General features: G+C 59.1%; 1 protein-coding gene across 1 annotated transcript in view; it reads left to right on the top strand.

Moving 5' to 3' along the window:
- The first annotated feature begins 3,980 nt into the window (after window positions 1-3,980).
- The window catches only part of GLP1R (glucagon like peptide 1 receptor), a 32,674-nt gene continuing 15,847 nt past the window's right edge, over window positions 3,981-20,807 (top strand). The window contains exons 1-5 of the mRNA XM_036318058.1: window positions 3,981-4,103; window positions 11,491-11,587; window positions 12,237-12,344; window positions 19,033-19,151; window positions 19,478-19,584. Of these exons, the coding sequence (XP_036173951.1) occupies window positions 4,026-4,103; window positions 11,491-11,587; window positions 12,237-12,344; window positions 19,033-19,151; window positions 19,478-19,584 (509 nt within the window). The 5' untranslated portion in view covers window positions 3,981-4,025. The remainder of the gene's footprint in view (window positions 4,104-11,490; window positions 11,588-12,236; window positions 12,345-19,032; window positions 19,152-19,477; window positions 19,585-20,807) is intronic.

Raw genomic sequence — 20,807 nt, 5'->3', positions numbered from 1 at the left:
TCCATTCGGCGTTTTGAACAAGAGTCGCTGAGCACCTCGCATGTGCCAAGCGTGGCACTGGGTGCTGTGGGCACAGAGAGGAGTAAAACAAGACTCCTATTGGGGGAAACCAAGGAATTAGCCAGCAAACACTCAAGAGATTCCAACGTGCCTAGACGGCAGTAAGCACAAGGGCCTGGGCCCTGCGGAATTGAAGGAGGGGGAGGAATCACGGAACGTTTCCAGGTGGGGGTGACCCCTCCACTGAGGCTCTGAGGGGGGAGGAGAAGCGTGTTTAGGGGGGCCTTCCAGGGTGCTTGAGGCTGACAAAAGGCCCTATGCTGACTCTCCAAGGTTTCGTAGAGAGGGGGCTGCCGGAGCCGGTCCCGAAGCCTGAGTAGGAGCTCAGGCGGGCAGGGTGGGTGAGGATACCTCCAAAGAAGGGGCCACGCTGCAAGGAGATGGGAGGGGAGCTGCAGGCAGAGCCAAGCTGATCCCTTAGCTGCTAATGAGTTTGGAGGACTTGGTCCTGGGGGTGGGAACCAATGGACAGGCCGAGGGATGAGGGCAGGGGCGGGTTTTAGAAAGCAGACCCTCCAGGAGACCAGGTAAGGAGGGAAGGAGAGCCGGCAGGTGGCAGAAGAAAGGAGTCAGACCTCGGTCCACTCTGAAGCTCCCTTACCTTACACGCTGGGGAGAGAGTGCTGTCACGTGTCAATGCACCGTCTCCAGCAGCCCTAGGGCACGCAACTGCCCTGCCCCCCCCCCCCCCCCCACACACACACCACCCAGCATCACCCAGCATACCCAAGACAGAACTGGGAGGTCTGCGAACACTGGGACACTGGGCACTGACGGTACAGGCCTGTGCCAGTTCTGAAACAGGCTGCGGCTGCTCAGAGCCTGAGTGATGGGGAGACAGGATAATCCCGGTGGCACATGCTCAGATAGAAGCGGCGGCGGTGCAAATGCAGAGGCTTGGGCCCCAGGTGCTAAAGGAGAGGCTGAGTAATCTGCTCCCCGTGTCTCTGGGCTCAGGGGCCACCCCCCCCCCCCCGGGTGCTCTCAGATGCCCACCGTCTTCAGCGGGGCTCTCCCAGGAGCAAGCCCAGCGAGGAGGACTGACGGCAAGCGGTTTATGTCTGTTTGGGAGGGGCCTCCAGGAAGCACGGCCGTTGGGAAGTGAGAAGGGAGACAGGCCAGGGAAGGAAGCCAAGAGCAGGTGCATTCCTGAGCAGGTTTCCGCTCAGGGCGTCGGGGAGACTGTGGTACCCACCTGAGCTGTCCGATCCGGCGGTGAGGAGCTGGACACTTACCGATCCACTCCTATCCCTTCACGCTCGAGAGCCGCTCCTAGGGGAACACAGGGTCCCCTGCCAGTCAGAGAAAGCCCAGGCCGAGGGCGATGGTCTTCCACGTGCTGAGGGCAGGCTCCCGAGCACCGCTGGCCATGACTGTCACTGTAATCTGCCTGCTGCCAGGCCACTGTGTGATGCCCCCTCCTGCATCAGGGTAGACTCTCCCTGAGGACAGACTGTCTCCACTTTACGGGGGGGGGGGGGGGGGGCCTCATTCAGTGTTCAGTAGACACAGGAATAGATGGAATTTGGAGGTTGATAAGCTCTTAGTGAAGACCTAGTTCAGTCTGAATACTTTTCTTGCCTTAGATCTTCCTCTGTCCTCTCCTCTCCTCACCTCCCCCCTGGCAGAGTAGAGCCTGCAAGTTGTTCTCAATAGCCAGCTATCTCTCTCTCTCTCTCTCTCTCTCTCTCTCTCTCTCTCTCTCTCTCTCTCTCTCGTCTCTCTGTCTATCCATCCATCTAGCCATCCACCTATCCATCTAGATCAGTGGTCCTCAACCTTCCTTAATGCTGCGACCCTTTAATACAGTTCCTCATGTTGTGGTGACCCCCAACCATAAAATTATTTTCGTTGCTACTTCATAATTGTAATTTTGCTGTTATGAATCGTAATGTAAATATCTGATATGCAGGACGTATTTTCATTGTTACAAATGGAACATAATTAAAGCATAGTGATTAATCACAAAAACAATATGTAATTATATTTGTGTTTTCTGATGGTCTTAGGCGACCCCTGTGAAAGGGTTGTTCAACCCCCAAAGGGGTCGCAACCCACAGGTTGAGAACCGCTGATCTAGGTAGATGTACACTTGGCCCTGAACAACACAGAGTTGAACTGCACAGGTCCACTTGCACGTGGATTTCCCCCCATAACTATCCCATTGGCCTTCCTGATCCCCAAGTTGCCCATTTGCAGATTCAACCAACAGCAGGTAGAAATTCGCGGTTTTGATCTGTGGTTGGGCAGCGTGGGTGTGGAGGGCAGACTGTAAGCATCGTTCTACTCCATTGTACATGAGACCTTAGCATCCAGGGATTTGAGCATCCCTGAGAGGAGAGATTCAAGGGACACAGATAACAAGGAACAATGACAGTTTGGGGGGAGTCAAAAGTTATTTACACGTGGATTGTTTTACTTTGAGTGGGTCAGCACCCCAGACCCTTCTGGTTCAAGAATCAACTGTATTTGCCTTCCTTTAGAGTAATAAAAGCCCCAAGATGTAACCTTGCCAGTGACTGCCTGGAATCAAAGGCACTTTTCCCAGCCCCTTCCACTGCCCAGGTGTCTTAAGTCCTGGCCAATGGGTGGGTCTGACAGCCTCGGCCCTCAGGGTGTGTCCTTGCGGGAGGAGGGGCACCGTCTCCCCTTTCTGCCTGCTGCCTGGAGTGTGGGTGTCAGGCTGGGGCCTGGGCAGAGCAGCACCTTGGAGCATTAGGTGGGAGCTGGGGACCAGGAGGAAGTGGCGGCCAGGAGAGCCCGGGACTGGTGCTCAGCAGCCACGCTCCAGCCCTGGTCTGAAACTCCATCTCAATTTTAGGACCCAGCCCTTGATCGCCATTGTGGTCTGGGGTCTCTGTCCTGTGCAGCTGAACAAACACCCTACAAGACACACAGAGGTGACTGTGAGGCCCACTTCAGGGAAGAGGCGGGAGTGACCGACTCCCGGCCATGGAGAGGAGCTTGCTGGAGAGGAGAATGGAATGGGGCCACTGGCTGTCTCCCTTCCCCTCTTGCCCCCATCCCACCTCCAACCCTCCCCTCCTCTCCCCAGCCTCCCCCTCCCCCTTCCTCCTCCCCTAGACCAGGCCTCCTCTGGGCTTTAAGTTCTGTTCTCTCCCCAGGAGCTACACCAACAGAACCTCCTTCCCTTCGGAATGTTCCAGACATGCCCCGGACAGGTCCCAGTTCTTGGGGGGGATCCCCTTTCCTACCCCTCTCCTCGTGGGCAGTAGGGGACGGGATCAGTGCCCGCTCAGCACTTGCTCCCACCCACCCCCACCCCTGGCCCGCATGTGTTTGGAGGTAAAATACCAGGAGACGATGCAGGGGTCCCAGGGAGCAGCCACGAACCATGGGCCCACGTTATCACGGGACACTGAGGCCTGAGAGCTCCCGTGGGGGCTCCAGGAGCGGGCCCCCCAGATCTCCCCAGCAGCAGGGCTCCACCACCCTTCCTCCTCGCCCTCCCCTCCCCCAAGCCCAGAGTCCCAGGGCGCCCTCCGGACAGAGCTGGGACAGGGGCGGCCTTGTAAGGAGTCACCCCTCGGAGTGGGTCTGTCCTCCCAGTCGCTCGCAGGTTTTGGGGTGACACTTTCCGGGAGGGTCCTGCGGGCGAGTGACCTTGGACGAGTCCCACGGCTCCTCGGGTCCAGTTTCCTCTGGGTGCCCGAGAGGTGGGGGTGGTTTGGCTTTCCTTAGCCGGGGCACCTGGGCGGAGGTCGGGGAGCGGGGGTGGCGCTGGGGACGCAGGGCCGCCCAGCATTCCCGGGTCCCGGACAGACGGAGCGCGCGGCGGGCTGCGGGGTGCCGGCTGCGGGGAGGAGGAAGGCCGGGGACCCGCTGGCCCCTCCCGCGGGCGGGGCGCCCCGCGCCGGCTCCTCCCCGCGCCGCCCGCCCGCCCGCCCGCCGGGCTCAGTCGCCGGTTCCGCAGGTGGCAGCGATGGCCCGGTCCTGAGCCCGCCATGGCCGGCGCCCCCGGGCCGCTCCGCCTGGCGCTGCTGCTGCTCGGGGCGGTGGGCAGGGCCGGCCCCCGCCCGCAGGTGAGCCCCGCGGGGAAGGGGGGGCGCGGGCGGTCCCGGCAGGGGCGGCGGGACTTGGGAGAAACTCCGCGACCGCAGGCGGAGGGAGGAGGGAGCCGGGGCTCCAGGGAGCGGGGACTGCGGAGCTGGTCCTGGGCTGGGCGGACGGGGCGGCCTGGCCGGGGCGACCCTCCCCGCGCCGCGCCCGCTGCCCGGCCGCCCGGGCCCCTGTGCGGGGCGCCAGCTGCCCCGCGGCCGCCCGCCGCTGACTTGGCGCCGCGTCTCCCAGACACTTTCCCAACTCCTTCTCCTCGGACCCGGGCCCGCCGCCCGGCCCGGCCGGCTCGCCCCTCCCCGGCCTCAGCCTCTCCCCTGCGCCCGCCCCGGCCCCGCCCCGCTGCGCCCCGACCCCTGCCCGCAGTGCCACCCCCAGCTGCCCCTGGCTGGTCGCAGACCCTGAGACCCTGAGAAGGCGCTGGGGGCGGAGGGGCGGGTGTGGGCGCCCAGCGCAGCCTTTGACTCATAGCCCCAGGGACCCTGCGGCGCTGCTCACTGTCCTTCCTGGTGACCTCGCAGGTGGAATTTGTCACACGCACACTCCCCCCAGCCCCTGCGGCAAGCAGGCTGGAGGCTCCTGCCCCCCTGGAGGCAGCAGGCCCCCCTACACCAGCCTGAGCCCCCTTCTGACCCCCTGGTGGACAACACACACCAGAGCGCATCCTGAGGCAGGCAGACACCTTGGCCTCCTCGCGGCTGGAGAGCAGGCCCCCTCTATGGCCCCCCCTGCCTCCCTGCCTGTCCCGTCTCCAGCCCCGTGTGGTCAGCCTGCATTTGGGAAGGGGGCTGTCCTAAGACGCTGTGAGAAGCTTGAGCAGAGAGGAGGCACAGGCTTGGGTGGCCTGTCCTGTGTTGGCAACTGTCCCTTCCATCGCCTCCCATTCCGAGTCCCAGACCCCACGAACCCAGAGCCGCGGGGAGTGCGGGTGTCTATACAGGCCTTGGAACCTGTCCCGGCACAGGTGGGAGGCAGGATGAGGGGCTGTTGCCCTGGTGGGGGCCTACTCCACCCCTTAGAATCCAGATGTAGACAGATGTGCCTCCCAGCTAAGGTGCCAGCCCATTTTCAGCCCCCAAGTTCCTTTCCAGATGCCCTCTGTGTCCCTGTCCCCCAGCCCAGCTACTGCCTCTGGCCAGAGGAGACACCCCCCTACCTCCACCCCCCTCACTCCCACAGGCACACACAGCATCTCCTCCAACCCCTCAGCCAGGCCTTGGCTTCCCTGGTGCACTTGCAGGCCCATGACCTGCCTCTCCCTCACCTTCACCTCCTCTCTTGGGCGAAGGTGGGGTGGGGCTCCATCCTGCTCCAGGCCGGGTGTGTAGACGGGTTTGGATTCAGGGAAGAGGAGAGGTTCTGGAGGCTACCTGTCTTCTCCCCAAAGTTCCTTCCTTTCCCCAGAGGAGACAGGCTCCTTGAACCTGCCCTTCCTTCTGATCCCCTCAGCCCTGGGCGAAGGCTAAAGCCCAATATCCTGGGGCCATAGCAAGGCTGGGGGCAGGGAAGGGCAGGGTGAGCCAGGCTCTGAGCAGAGATGGTGCCACCTGGGGCGTGCTCTTGTTGGGGGGCCCTGAGTATCCCTGGCTACCGTGGAGATGTGAGGGACAGGGACTTTGAGATGAGACCGCAATAATTGTGACAGCCTCATGTCTGCATATAAGACGAAAAGAAGGTAAATTTTACATTCTATTTTCTGTTCATGAGGTTGGCAAGACTAGTGTTACCCCCTCCAGGCCACTGATGGGGGCGGGGAGCTCAGAAAAGAAGGTTCCCTGTGTAAGGTGGCCCCGCGGTTCAGGATCAGAGAGGAGCGGGGCCGGGCTGGCGCCCAGTACCTGGCTGCCCAGGTTGGACTGAAGGCAGGTCCCACAGGGAGCTCCGCGGTCAGGTCAGGAAGCAGCCCCTGCAGGCAGGGGGGTGAGCTCTGAGGAAGGACCGTAGGCCTCTCCATTGCTGCTGGGAAGGCCCACCCACCCTGCCCCAAGCCCCTGTGAGGGAGCTTCTCTGCTGGGGGACGGGGAGGCCTTTGACACCCAAATTAGAACCAGACAAACCTGGTTCACATACTGAGTCTACCAGCTGGTGATCTTGGATGGGACACCTGACCATCCCGAACCTCAGCTTCCTTATCTGTAACTAGGGTATGGAGGGCACGGAGACACTGGCACCTAAGGCAGCTTCGGCCACTTGGCAGAACTGACCCATTTGTCCTCGGGAATCGGAAGCCTTCCCCGAGGCAGCAGAATAGGGCTTGGAGAGGGGCTGTGGGGGCCCAGCTCTGCACCCCAGTGGAGGACGGAGGGAGTCCAGGGTGCACCGCGGTCAGCGTGGATGTTGTTCTGAGCTGGGCTCACTCCTGGACATGGGCCCAGGTGGCTGCCGGGGCAGGAGCAACCAGCAAATCACATCCTGCCCTCTGATGCCTTAGCTGCCGCCTGCCTCTATACACACTCGTGTGTGTGTGTGTGTGTGTGTGTGTGTGTGTGTGTTAGAGAGATACAGAGACATAGAAACAGGGAGAGATACTGAGAGACAGACCAGGGGGTAAGGGCTGTATGGGCCTGTTTCTCTGAGTGCTCGTACATGACCCTGTGCGTGTGACAGTCTGTCTGTGTGTCACTGTGTGTGAGACATCTCAGCATGTGATTGTGTCTGACAGTGCATATGTGTTTGTGACCTCATATGTGATACTGTGTCTGGGAAGGTGTGTGTGTGTGTGTGTGTGTGTGTGTGTGTGTGTGACATCTTAGTGTGTGACTGGCTGGCTGCCAGGATGAGCCTGGGCGTGGGTGAGAGATAGAGCGCTTGTCACAGAATGTGTGGCTGTGTCTCTGTATGTATGTGTGTGACACTGTGAGTTGAGTATATGTCAGTCAAGGAACGTGTGTGTGTGTGTGTGTGTGTGTGTGTGTGTGTGAGTGTGTGTGTCTTGTGGGCAGTGTCTCAGCATGTATGAGACTCTGGGTCATCTCTCAGGAAGTAAGCATGTGCTGACATGGGGGGTAATGTATGTGACAGGGTATCCGTGTGAGGTTGTTGTGCATGTGAGAACGCGTGTGCACTATTCCTTTCCCTGCCCTTTCGCTCGTGTATCTGGAGCCCTTTAAGACAACAAAAAGGAGGGGTGTCTAAGAGCCAGGGGCCGACAGCTCCACCCCTCTAGGGTACAGGGGCCAGTGGTTAGGGCCCTAGGAAGTGGCCAGAGGAAGGGCCTTGGCGTCCTGGGAGGAGCCTTCAGGGAACAGAGCTGTCTTCCCAGCCCTCTTTCTTCTTTAGGTGGCCCTCTCCCATTTTTCCTGCCTCAGTGGCCCAGAGAGGCAAGGTCTCTTTCCTTCTCCCCTTCAATCAAACCAGTTCTCAGGAAAGAAAAGAATCCGATTCACTTACTCACTGGGAGGAATGAAACCGTAGGAGGGATTTTCAGGTTAGCAGCCAATCTGGAGAGAGTGCCCTCCTGGGGCTCGGGGCTGGGAGGGTCCTTCCACCTCCATCCTTCCTCTCCGCCCCCTCCTCCTCACGCTGTCACCTCATGAGGGTGCTCACCTGCCTTGTCTTGCCGGATCTGTGCGGTAGCTCTTTGAGAACGATTTGCCCATTTTATAGGCAAAGGAGCTGAGGCCCCAAAAGAGTAAATATGCCCCTTCAGTCACAGCTGAGATCTAAACCAAGAGGCCAGGGGTCCTGGTACTCTGTGACTCCCGGTTCAGTGCTCGCACACCACTCCCTCCTGGCATCCACTTTCTCACCTCCTGAATCTGAGAGACACCCCCTCCTATTGTAAACTCCACCCTCATTTGCCCTCACCCCCCTTAGAGAGATCCCATGAAGCCTGGCAAATCCCAGTTTTAAAAACTGCCAACCTGCCCTCACCCAGGCCTGCGGGCCCCTCCCTCTGCCCTGTACTCTGGGCCAGCTCTGCTGCCCTGTGAGGGGAGGCACCCTCCACTGTGTCCTCCCGCCAGCCAGCAGCCCAAGCCCCACCTCGCTGGCTTGGGGCGGGGCCTCATGCCAGGGGAGGATGCAGTGGGGCTGGGGCTCGTGGACAGGGCCTTGGCCCTCCTCACTGTTCCCTCCCTTGGACATGGAGTCCCCTGCATCCCCTCTTGGCTGCTTGATCCTTGGGTGAAAGTATGTTTGCTTTCTGCTTTGGGGAGGGTGTTGATCCTAAAAGTGATGGAGGGGTGGGGCCCAGACTCCCCAGGAAGCCAGGCTGCTTGTTCCACTGCTCCTCCCACAAACAGCAGAAATCCCGAGGCGTGCCGTTGACCGGGCATTTCCCTGCCAGGGACCGCTCTCAGCATTCACTCACCCATTCCTCACAACAAGCCTGGGTGGGGAGGGACTGTTATTCCCATTTTGCACAGGTGAAAACTGAGGCTGGAGTTACAATTCTTGCACAAGGTCACAAACAATTTATGGGGGTTAATTAATTAATTCCATGTCAGGCCCAGGTCTGAGCCCAAAGCCAGGCTGTTTACCCTCCACTGTGTTACTGAGTCCACCTGAGCACCTGGGTCCAGCTGCCCCGGGTGGCCCCCAGCTCTGCCCCAGGCCAGATCCTCAACTCTGTCCAGGTCCCGCTCTGGCCCAGGAATCCTCCTGAACCTCAGTCCACGGCTTTCCTCTGTTCCCGGAGTGTCAATGCCCCTGCTCTGCACCCTGTCCCCGCTGGGCCCTTCGGCTGCAACGCCCTCCCCCCACCTTCACTAGCCCAGTCCCTCCCCAACCACCCTGGGTTCATCCCCAGCTCCCAGTCTCCCAGGGCCTGGAGTCTGTACTGGGCCTGGCCCAGCCTGAGCCCACCCACCACCCCTTCTCTGTCCTGTCCTGCAAAGCAAGGACCCACCCCACCCACAAGTGAAGGGCACAGCCCTGGCCTGGGGCCTCTCTCAGGCCAGAGCTGGGTCCTACATCTTCATCTTCCCCAGGCCCGCCCATCCCCCACACCACCACCCAGAGCCTGGCACAGTGTGGCTCCCATAACCCCAGGTGGGGAGAGGCCCAAGGTCCAGTTAATTAGTCCTGGGAGGGGCCACAGGAGGGGTGTGAGCAGTATTTGGAGACCCCAAGATGGTGCAGGACCCCTGTCGTCAGGGAGCTCTATCTGAGGGGGACACAGGCCTGTTCTTATTTGTGTGTGTGTGTGTGTGTGTGTATGTGTGTGTGTGTTCTCATAGCACTTTACTTATTTTTAATTATAATTGACATATGATACCATATTAGTTTCAGGTGCACAACATAGAGATTCAATATTTATTTATCTTCTGACATGATCACCATGATAAGTCCAGTGTACATAGTTGTAGCAATACTATTGATTATATTCCCTACACTGCACGTTATATCCTCGGGGCTTATTCCTCTTATAACTGGAGCCCCAGTCTGAGGGGAGACACGACCCTGTCCTCAGGGAGCCCCCATCTGAGGGGGACACAGCCTGTCCTCAGGGAGCCCCAGTCTGAGATAGAGCAGGTGACAGTCTGCCTGCGGCTGAAGCTCCCTGAGGTGGTGGCCAGGCCTTCATGGCCTGACCTTGGCCTTTAACCTCCCCACCCCCACCCTGAGACTTCTGGTCTCCACAGCTGCCTTGTCCCCAGTCCTTGGCCCAGACATACCTTCTGCCCCAGTTCCCAGCAGTGACCTTGCTTCCTGCCTGCTCTCCTCCCAGAAGTAGAGGTCAGGGGAATGCTCCCAGCCTCTGCCCTCCTGCCACCAGGGTCACCTGCCCCAGCAGCCCCAGCAGCCCCAGCAGCCACTGCAGGCAGGGCCGGAGCCGCAGGAAAGGGATTTGGAGGGTGGGGTGGGTCCACCAGGCCTCACTTGTAGCTAAAATCCTGCCGCTGCCTTTGCTGCTGTTGAGGTTGATTAAGGAATCATGTTATTTATTTATTTAACAAATACACTTGAAGTTTGCCCTCAGAGGAGCTCCATCCTCCAGGTGGCCCATGTGGCCTCAGCACGCTTACTCCAGGAATGTGGCTGGGGCTCAGGCAGGCCTGGTCCCCTCCCTGGGGGACCAGCACATGGTACCCTGTGTCTTTACGGGCCAGGCCGTGTCTTATAAGCCAGGACTCAGCTCCCTGTGGGCGGGATGCTCAGAAACCAGACCAGTAAGGCTGTGAGTTTCCAAAGCAAACTATTTTGATTTCAGCACACGTGTCTATGTTTGTGATTTCAAAAAGTGAAATTTTGTTTTAAATTATGTATACATCCTAAATTTTACATGTGGGGCTCCCTGGTCATTTCAGCATCTGTAGCTTCTACATGAGGAATATTTATAATCTTGAGCCTGTTCAGGGGGGAAAAAAAAGAAAAGAAGAGGAAAGGAAAGGAAAGGAAAGGGGAGGGGGGAGGGGAGGGGAGGGGAGGGGAGGGGAGGGAAGGGAAGGAAAGGAAAGAAACAGAGTCCCAAGACAAACCTAAAGGAAGCACATAAAAATGTTTGGAAGGGACCATTCTCACTTGGGTGGGTCCATTGGGGTCTCCATGCTAAAAGGACAGTTCCGTTACCTTATCTGAAAATTGAAACTCATGTTCCCCTGGTCACAGATGGGGGACCCCTCCCATCACAGGCCTGAGCTCCATGTTCTGGAACTTTCCTGACCCCTTCACACCAGGTCCCCAGGATTCCCCGTCTTCAGCAACTGAAGCTGAGCTGCCTGTTTGACTTGTGTTGTTATGTTAAAGGGGGACACTGGGGAGTGGTGTTGCCTCCCCGACAGGATTGCTTTGTGCAGGAGGGAGCGAGTTACCAGCAGTGAGCCCCACCACACCCGTGCCCCCCAGGACTTCAGCTGGCCTCAGCTCTGCCCCTTCGGGTGCTGTGTGGCCCTGACTGCGTCCCTCTCCCACTCTGGGCCTGTATTTCCCTTCTAGAATGGTTGAAAGTTTGAGAATCCTGTTGGCAGGCTGACTGGGCACTGGCAGCGGAGCCCTTGGCAGTCACAAAGCATGGGGTTCCCAGGGACTTTCTCCTCGGTGAGGTCAGAGGAGACCATGATTGACACCCATCCTCCCCTTCTTTCCCCCCACTCCTCCCCCCTAGCATCCAGTCAGGAGACACTTGCTGGGCACTGCCACACATCAGACTGGGCACCAGTCCCCTGGGAGGGACAGAGACATAAAAATATCCCCCTGAAGTGCCACTGGTTCCCTCCCCTTCTTAGACCGCCAGCACCTGGTGGAGTTCGGGGCTCTAGATCCCCTGGACATCCAGAAACCAGGTGTGAGGTTGCGTTGGTAGTATAGGGGTGAGCATAGCTGCCTTCCAGAAACCAGGTGTGTTGGGGGCGGGGGTTAGAAGACAGGTTGGCTTGAACCAGAGGGCCCCCATTTCTGCCCTCCCCCCAGGGTGCCACCGTGTCCCTCTCGGAGACAGTGCAGAAATGGCGCGAATATCGCCACCAGTGCCAGCGGTTCCTGACGGAGGCCCCACCCCCAGCCACAGGTCAGTCCAGGTGCCCCTCCCCCGCCCCCCCGTGCCTCCGGTGGGCATCCTTCACCTCTGGGCTGCCATATCTGCCCTGTGCTTTGGGTGTTGTCTTGTTGATGTCTATGCCCCTTGTCCCGGCTTGGGCCCCTCAGGCCTTTCCATTCTGTGTCCTCAGCACTTCCCAGCCTGTGCAGGGACGGTAGGCCCACCAGCATATTTATAACAATGAATGTTTGGGGGGGACGGGGGTTAGGAGACCAATAGGCCTGGGTTCAAATCCTCACCCTGCAATCACAACGCAGCAACCTTAGGACGGTGAGAACAGTCATGTGAGCTACCATTCCCCCCTCGAATGCAATGTATAAGAATAGTCCTGTGGAGACTGTTTATTGAGCACTTCCTATGCTCCGTCCTCTCCATGCCATGCACTGTGTGAGCCCACAAAGCCCCGTGGAACCGGGGTCACCCCCATCTTACAGATGAGGGAAGACAGACATTAAGCAGCTTGCTCCAAGTGCCGCTGCTGAGTGGCCAGGTCTGCTTGCCTGGCAAACAGTAGGTGCTCAGTGGAGTTCGCAGAGCGCGGGGTCCTGCCCCCACCAGCCCCGTGGTGGGGAAGTGCCTCGGACAGGCCGGGACTCAGGACTGTTCTCTCTGCACCCAGACCTGTTCTGCAACCGGACCTTTGATGACTATGCCTGCTGGCCAGACGGGCCACCCGGCTCCTTCGTGAATGTCAGCTGCCCCTGGTACCTGCCCTGGGCCAACAGCGGTGAGTCCCCTCCCCTGGTGTGGACCACCCTCCGGCGTCCAGGAGACTGGGGTGCTGTTGGGGTGGGGTGCACGCTGCTTCCTCTCCACTGGGACACAGCCTTCCTCACCCCAGAAGGTCTTTAGGCCTCCTCCTGGGTAGCTGCCTGCCTTTCCTTGGGGTGAGGGGCAGTGGGGGACATTGGGCGTAACTGGGCCTGAGGCTGTGCTGGTAGGTGGGGTGGGGGAAGTGTGGGGTCTGACTTAAGGAGAAATGTGGGCCCCTCATCCAGTAGTTAGGAAAGGAGCCAGGTGGGAACAGTGCTGGGGTTTCACCGAGGGACAATACCTAGAGGTGCCATTGCTCTGATGTATGTATGCATGTATGCATGCATGTGTGTGTGCTGGGTGTTGGTAGGTGCCCTGTACCTGGTGGTGGCCTGTAGCCACCTCCTAACTCTTCAGGGCTTCGCCAGGCAGATGGACCCAGTGGGAGTAGTGGTGAGGGCATTGGGGAGCTGTCCCTAAGGCCTCCTAGCTCACTCCTGCCTGCAGGGGACACCCTGCATGGGGAAAGGTGTGACCAGATAAGTGAGGGGTCACTGGAGTACAGAGACCTACAGAGGCTGCATGGGGGTCTCTGACTGGAGGGGTAGTTAATGCACCCCCACACTACCCATCTATCTCAGGTGTCAGGGAGGTTAACGAAGACAGCACCCTGCCTCCAGGAGCTCAGTCCCAATCAGGGGAGAAAAGACACTCTCTCGTAACAATGATTATAGTCAGGGCTGATAGTTATTGAGTACCTACTATGTGCCAGGGTGAAAGTAGGGTGCTCATTTAATCTTTACTACTACCCCCTGGTTATGCTTCTTGTAAAGATGAGGAAACTGAGACCCCAGAAAGTTTAAGCTACTTGCTCCAAAGGATGTGGTAAACGGCAAAGCCAGGATTTGAACCCAGCCTGTGATCTTACTAGTAACCACTGTGCCCGAGGGGACCTGAGACCAAGCAGAAACCAGCCCAGAAGCAAGTGTGAAAATGAGGCCCTGCCAGCGGCCTTCCAGGACGAGGCGCCCTTTAGCTGAACATCAGCTCACCTGGCAGGGCCTGGCATGAGCCTCGCCTCAGCACTCAGGACTGAGGTCATATGAAGCCGCAGCAGGAGTCCTACAGCTGCTCCCCTTCTCCACCCCCGGGACACCACCTCCCTGAGGTGCACAGGGCGAGCCTGGCTACAACAGGGCCCTTCACATAGCACCTTGTGGCCTGTTGTAAGCACTTTACACACCTAAACTCATGTGATCCTCACAACAACTCTGTGAGGCCAGTACTCTGACTGTCTTCCCGTTTCACAGAGGCACAAACCGAGGCACAGAGATGCTGAGTGCCTTTCCCAAGCTCACACAGCTAGTAAATAGAAGACCCAGGACTCAGTCAGGGGTCTGGCTTAACTGCTATCCCAGCTTCCCTGAGTGTGTGAGCATGAGCATGAGCGTGTGTGTGTGTGTGTGTGTGTGTGTGTGTGTGTGTGCGCGCGCGCGCGCACATGTGTGGGTGTGCACATGTGTATTCCTGGGCATGGAGACAGGTGAATGGCTGGGGCGTCTGCTGGCTGGGCACAGCTTGAGGGAGAGCAGTGAGCTGCCTGCCCTCTTTCCAGAGATGGAAAAGCCGAGTCTTACAATCCAGTGGTTGTGCTGGCTGCTGTTCTGAGCGGCCGTGTGAGCTGGGGGAATCCTCAGACCTCCCTGTGCTTCAGCTGGCTCACCTGGGACATGGGATGGAGCCAGGTGATGGGGGTGTTGGGAGGATTGCAGGTTCTTGAAAAACGGCTGCTGTTAGTTTTTTTCTCACCCTATTTACCTCCCCCACCTCCCGGAATACCTCCCCGTCCCCTGCCTCCCAGAGGTTTGGGAGGCTGTGTATCAGCCAGCCTGGGCTGCGCCCTAGACCCCCCGGAGCCAGGCGCCGGACAGGGCCCATCACTCAGCACAAGCTGCCCCCCGCTCCCCCGCTGCCGCTGGCTCCATCCATCACCTTTAATTTTATTTGAGCAGGAAATGGGTCCTGGTGGTGCCCGTTTACGAGCGAACACAGTTTTATTGCTTTCTACACGAAGATAACGGCACAGCCCAGGCCCCTGCCAGCCCCCGCCCCCCCTGACTCCCACGCTAATTCATGCCCCTTTTTGACACTCAGACTCACCCACGCTGCCTCCCCTGCCCCTCTCCCTGAGGTAGGGATCCGGAGAGACACCCACCCGGCTCCCGCAGCAGAATTGCTGCCTCTGGCCTGTCCTGGCAGCCCCCTGGGCAGGGGCTGGCACCGGGAGCTTCCCTCACCCCCACTCAGGGCATGTGGGAGCAGGAAGGGGGCAGTTTGGGATCTTTCTTGGGCTGATCAAGGGAGTGGCCAGTGAGTACGAGTTGGGGTGGGCAGAAGGAAGGGTTGTCTCAGGCGGGATCCTGGCAGAACACACACTCAGCTGGGATGTGGAAGAGTTTAGTGGGGGGTCACTTACAGAGGCTGGGCAGAGCTGGGGCCGGCAGGTACATAAAGCACCACGGACTACAGCTGAGGGAAGCTTAGCACCCCTGGACCCGAGTGGGGCAGGAACGGGGCTCTGGGGCCCCCATGACAGCTAGAGGTCGTGGTGACAGAGAGGCCAGCCTGGAGCCACCGCCTGACCCTCCAAATTAAGGCAGGAAGGGAGCCAGGGAGGAAACCCCCAGCCTCTCCCCCTCCCGCCCTCCTACCTTCTGCCGACACGTCCCCTGGTCAAACCCAGTGGAGGTCAGAGAGCCCAGGTGATGCTGTCCACAGGGGTCAGCCTCTGGGGGGCAGAGCACACCGAGGAATGAATGATCAGAGAAAGAACTACATTCAAAACAGCTAGGTCTGTGTCAGGAGCTGGGGCGGCCAGCGAGAGTCCCGCTGAGGGGTGTGTGAGCGTGTGAGTGTGAGTGTGTGCACTGGGCAGTAGCGATGACCCCTCACCACAGGGCTGAAGAGGGCAGCTCAGCAGCCGGGAAGTGTGCTGAGGGAGGTCAGAGCCACCTCTCCTGCCCACGTGTGGCTTCCAGAGAGAGGTGACATCGGGCCTGGATGAACAGGCAGAGGAAGAGCGAGAAGGAGGGCCGCTCACCCACACACAACGATCTGCTTATTACCCATCATCTGGTCTTGTTAGCTGTAGCCCCTCCCGATCTCTACCTGCTTGTTGGCTCAGTTCTAATTACACGGGAGTCATAAAACGCGTTTAAAGTGGCCTATCCCTCAGGTCTGGAAGCTCTGACAGGTGCCTCCCTTGAGTAGCAGCAGGGGAGCTCCCGTGGCAGGCCAGGGTTGCCAAGGGGAGACGGGAACAAACTTGGCTTTGGAGGAGTTCTGGCTAAGGAGGTGTCCTGAGCCCCAACCCCAGCCTCAGTGAAGGGGTGCTCTTTGGAGAAAGTGGGGTGGGGGGGCGCAGCAGCAGGGTCCCACGGGGACCATGTGTTGAGGGCTTCCTGTGCACTAGGCCCTTCACATGCTTCATCTCCTAATCCTCACCCCGCAGACCCGGGCAGGGCAGTCATTATGGTCCTGTTGACAAATGAGGAAACTGAGGCCCAGGAGGTCTGTTCCTGGTCCCGTGGCCGGTGGAGGCAGAACCGGAATCTGAACTTGAGTCTGTGAGGTTCAGAACCTGCCCTCCTCTTCCCAGGCCGTGATTGATGCTTCACCCTCACCTCACCCCACGCGGATGCCTTCGGCCCGAGCCCCGCCTCTGACCTGCGTGCCAGCACTTTGGGGAGGGCCTGTGACCCTCCTCGGGGACCCCAGCTGGGCCTGTGGTCTGTGAGAGGGGCCAGGCATCCTGCTGGCACTGCCGTTGCCAGAGCAGAGCTAATGGATTCATGAGCGGCTCTCCGCGGCCCCGCGTGCCGCAGCCACGTGGAAGGGCGGCTGTGAGCTTGATTACAGACACCGCTGCAGTTTCTGGGAGGGGAAGTGTTTAATTGGGGGTTTTATTTCCAACACCAGGGTCTGACTTAATGAAATATCCCTGGGCCTCCTGGCACGCGGCCGGCTGCCTCCTGGTGTTGACAAGACCGGAGCCAAGCCCCTGGCTGATTTACCAGCAGCTCCCGGGCCAGATAAAGCTGGGCTGATAAGCAGGGCTGGGCCTGGACCCGCTGCACCCTGGGCCGAGATGGGCATCTGGGGACCACGGCCCAGCCAGGAGCCAGCCCTGGGTTTTAATATTTGCTGCTGCTGAAGGATAATGGACAGCCACCCTCACACAGACTGTCTCAGGGACGCGGTGATCCCTGACGCTCTGCCAGTAGCACCATGTCTGTGCTCACACCCCCTCCCCATCCTCCCGTCCTCCCCGCTGGCCCTGACCAGAGGGTGCGGCGGCCTGGGGTCCCGCTGGCAGGAGGGCCTGCCGGGAGGACCCTGGATGTCGGTGATCGGCCTCGGGAAAGGCAGAGGAGAAACGGCACGTGGCTGTGGTTGACTCCTGGCAGTGCCTGTGGCTGCTAACTCTTGGCTTTGGGGGCAGAGAGCTGGGGTCTGAGTCCCGCCCCTGCTGCACCCTGGCTGGCTGGTCTGGGGCAGGTCGCTTGGCCTCTTAGAGACGCCATCTCTCCGCCCGCCAAATAGGATGAACTGTGTCAGGTGGTTGTGACGCTCAGAGGTGTCGGGCTCACAGCAGGTGCTTGAGACAGGTTCTGTGAGTGCGCAGCCTGCAGAGTGGGTGTGCAAAGGGGCGTGATGGGCGGGCTCCAGCAACCGTGCAGTGCCAGGCCCTGAGCCCGCGGTGGCAAGCAGGTATCGGCGGGGTCAGGCTCCCGCGGGCTGAGTGCTGGGTAACTGGGCGATTTGATGATGTGTGCCCCAGGCCGTGTCCTCTCCCTTCCCCAGCCCCTCTGCTTCCCTCTTTCTCACTCCTCTCCACTGCCCCCCCCCCCCCCCCCACACACGGGCTGCCAGAGAAGGCTCTGGCATCAACCCCACTCGCCATGAGGTGAGAGCCCAGATCCTGGCACTGCTCTGGGCTTATCTACCACTGGTTTGGCCAGAAAAGGACTGGACCCCCTAGTGAAGGGTTTCAGGCATCCACCCAGCAGACAGCAGATGCATTCGGGGCCTGAGACAGGCTTCCCGCTCCTCTGCCCCTGTCTTGCCTGGTTCTGCATCAGGGGTGCTGGGACAGGCTCTGCCGCTGCCAGAAGTCCCACCGTTAGGCTTCAGGCTTTCCGGGTGAAGCTTCTTAAAATGCAGGGCCTTCTGGAAGCGATGATGCTGCAAGCTGATGTGCCTCACTGTGTGCCAGATGCTGTCCTGGAGAGGGACCTGGTTCAGGGTTTGCTTGTGGCAGGGGGCAGGGGAAGGAGAGCCAGCAGGGAGGCTGCCCGGAGTCCCCGGGGGCCAGCTAGGGAGGACAGGGCCTGACGGACAGCCTGCAGGTGCCTGATAGGGCGGGGAGACGCTGTCCTAGGCCCTACACTGAAGGTCTGCACTCACACGGTGGGCGGGGGGAGAGTGTGCACTGGGGGACAGCCCTGGCCTAGGCCCCTCCTGGGCCCCAGCAGGGAGGCTGGCCACGCCCGCAGACATGGCCTTTATTCCACCTCCACCAGGAAGCCTGCCGCCCTGCCACCCGGAGCCTAGGCGCTGCCCCTCACGCGGCTCTGCCTCCCACGGCTGGGGAAGCGGGGCTTTAACATTTTTAGGGTTTTAACATCTTTTAAAATTTGTCCTGGCTCCAGCTTCTCTCCTGGGTCCCCCTGTGCCACCCCTCCCCTCCCCCCCATCATTTTGTCCCACTTCCTGCCCTGGGGTCAGACTCATTCTCATGGAGCAAACCTGTGGCCACAGGCCCCGCATGTCCCCGGGGAGGTGGGCAGTGTAGCGTGGCCGGCGGACGGACTCGGGGTCCTGATGCCTGGATGTGAATGAATGGCACCGCTCGCCTGGGCCTGCGCGCGATCTCCCTTGGTTTGCAATTGTGCTCTTCCTTCCTGACCACATTTTTGGCTTTTTTCCTGTGAGTCTTATTAAAGCCAGGAAATGTGCTTCCTTCCTGCTTCAATGGGGCTCCCTGGGGACAGGGCCATGTCCTTCTCAGACTGGGGCTCCCTGAGGACAGGGCTGTGTCCCCCTCAGACTGGGGCTCCCTGAGGGCAGGGCTGTGTCCCCCCTCAGACTGAGGTTCCCTGGGGACAGGGCCGTGTCTCTCGCTTCCTCTCAGCCCCTCCCTGCCCACTGGTTTCCAGGCCTGCAATGCCCAAGGGGTGTTGGGAGGAGGTGGGCACTGAGCCTTCGGATCAGAAGCCGCAGCAGGTGGCTGTGGGCTGCCAGGGCCGCGGGGGTCACAGCAGACCTGGGAGCAGTGTGACTGAGGCGGAGACAGGGGCCTGGCAGTGGCTGGAGTCGTCTCCTGTCTCCTCGCAGGCAAGGCTTCCTCCACCACCCTGCTGCTCAGCCAGGAGGAGGGGCTGAGGGCGGCGGCGGCCCCGCCTTCGTGACCTCCTCTCCTGTCCTTGGGCCAGGTGGGCACCTGGCAGGGCAGGGGGCCAAGTGTGCGGGCGTCTGCGTGTGGGTGGGTGTGAGGCGTTACTCACTCCCAGAGGCCTGTCCTGGGGGCGTGGGCAGCCCCGGGGGCCAGAGGACGAGAGGCCGTGGCCTCGGCCGCGGCTCAGCCCCGTGTCCCCGCCCAGTGCTGCAGGGCCACGTGTACCGCTTCTGCACCGCCGACGGCCTGTGGCTGCACCAGGACAACTCCAGCCTGCCCTGGCGGGACCTGTCGGAGTGCGAGGAGTCCAAGCGCGGGGACAGGGTGAGTTGAAGATGGGGGCTCCCAGCCAGCGAGGGGTAGCAGGTCCCCGCGTGGCTGGAGCAGGGCCCTGGGCCCTCAGGGTGTGGGGGGCTGGGCCGTGGTCGTCTCCTCCATCGCTCCGGGCGGGAGCTTTGCACACCGTGCTTCCTGGGCAGAGGTGGTGCGTGTTCACCTCTGGCCTTGGACCAGGGTCCTGGGATCTGGAGACCATCTGCCTGGGTTATTCTCTTTCTCCGTTCTGGGGGCCCCAGGGTCCCATGGGAAGGAGAGGTGTGGGAGGGACGTCCTGGGGCACCGCAGGCCCACGCGTCCCTGTGTGCACACAGAGCTCCCCCGAGGACCAGCTCCTGTCCCTCTACATCGTCTACACGGTGGGCTACGCGCTGTCCTTCTCCGCCCTGGTCATCGCCTCCGCCATCCTCCTGGGCTTCAGGTGAGAGGCCGGGCCCGGGGCACTGCCGCGTCCTAACTCCCTCTGCGTCCCCAGATGGAGGTGGGGGCACCGAACCAGAACCACAGGCAGCAGGTTCTTCTCCTAAGCAGTGGTTCTCAACCTTCTGGCCCTTTAAATGCAGTTCCTCATGTTGTGACCCAACCATCAAATTATTTTCGTTGCTACTTCATAACTGTAATGTTGCTACTGTTATGAATCGTCATGTAAATATCTGATATGGGGTGGGGCCACTACATGAGTAACAAAGAAACAGAATTTCCAGAGGATGAGGCCCAGAAATCAGGATTTTAAGACGATTCCCAGGTGATTCTAATGTGCAGCCAAGGTTGAGAACCACTGCTCTAGACTCTCACCGCTTTTGTAAGTATCTGTAAAAATATACAGCCAGAATATTGCCTGCTTTTGACGACATGCTGGACATATATTCTCCCGCAATGTTATTTTTGGCCTGACAATGTTTTTGTGAGATTCACTTACGTTGAAACAGGTACTTCGTTCCTTTTAACTGTCGCATTGTGTGGTGTGGCACAGTTCATTTACCGCTTGTCCTTTTAGTGGGCATTTGAAGCTTTCCTCTCCTGGATTATACACCTGCTACAGTGAACGCTCTTACCCATGACCCCTTGTGCCTTTCTCTGAGGGCACATACCTCCGAGCACAGTCGCCTGATCTGAATAGCGCGTGCTTTTGCAAATTGATCAGGTGTGGTGAAGTCGCTTCCAAAGTGATCGCACCGGTTTGCCTTCTCACCGGTAATAAATGAGAGTTCCCTTCCCTTAATGCCCTCGCTACTATTTAGTATTCTCAGGCTTAATTGTTGCTAATCTAAAGTGTCTGAAATATCTCATTATGATTTTAATGTGCATATCTCTGATTCCCAGAGAGAGCCGAGTTTTTTATGTTTGATTCTGTGAATTGCTTGCTCGTAGAATCGCTTACTTTTTATTGGCTTATTTGGCTTTTTCATTTTTATCTTAGGCATTCATTACATATTCTGGATACCAATGCAGGATATGTCTTCTCTTAGTCTGTGGTTTATTACTTTTTTTCCCCACTCACTCTGGTGCCTTTTATGCACAGAAGACGTCAATTTTAATGGAATGAAATATATTAATTTTCTGTTTTTATTGATAAAATTTATCAATAGATAACAAATAATTTTGTCACTTGATTTAAAATGTATCGTTTTTTTTTCCAAAGAC

This window comes from Myotis myotis, unplaced genomic scaffold (assembly GCF_014108235.1).
Source record: "Myotis myotis isolate mMyoMyo1 unplaced genomic scaffold, mMyoMyo1.p scaffold_m19_p_7, whole genome shotgun sequence".
Taxonomy (NCBI): domain Eukaryota; kingdom Metazoa; phylum Chordata; class Mammalia; order Chiroptera; family Vespertilionidae; genus Myotis; species Myotis myotis.
The sequence above is the reverse complement of the archived record's forward strand: the minus strand, read 5'-3'. Positions and strand labels throughout refer to the sequence as shown.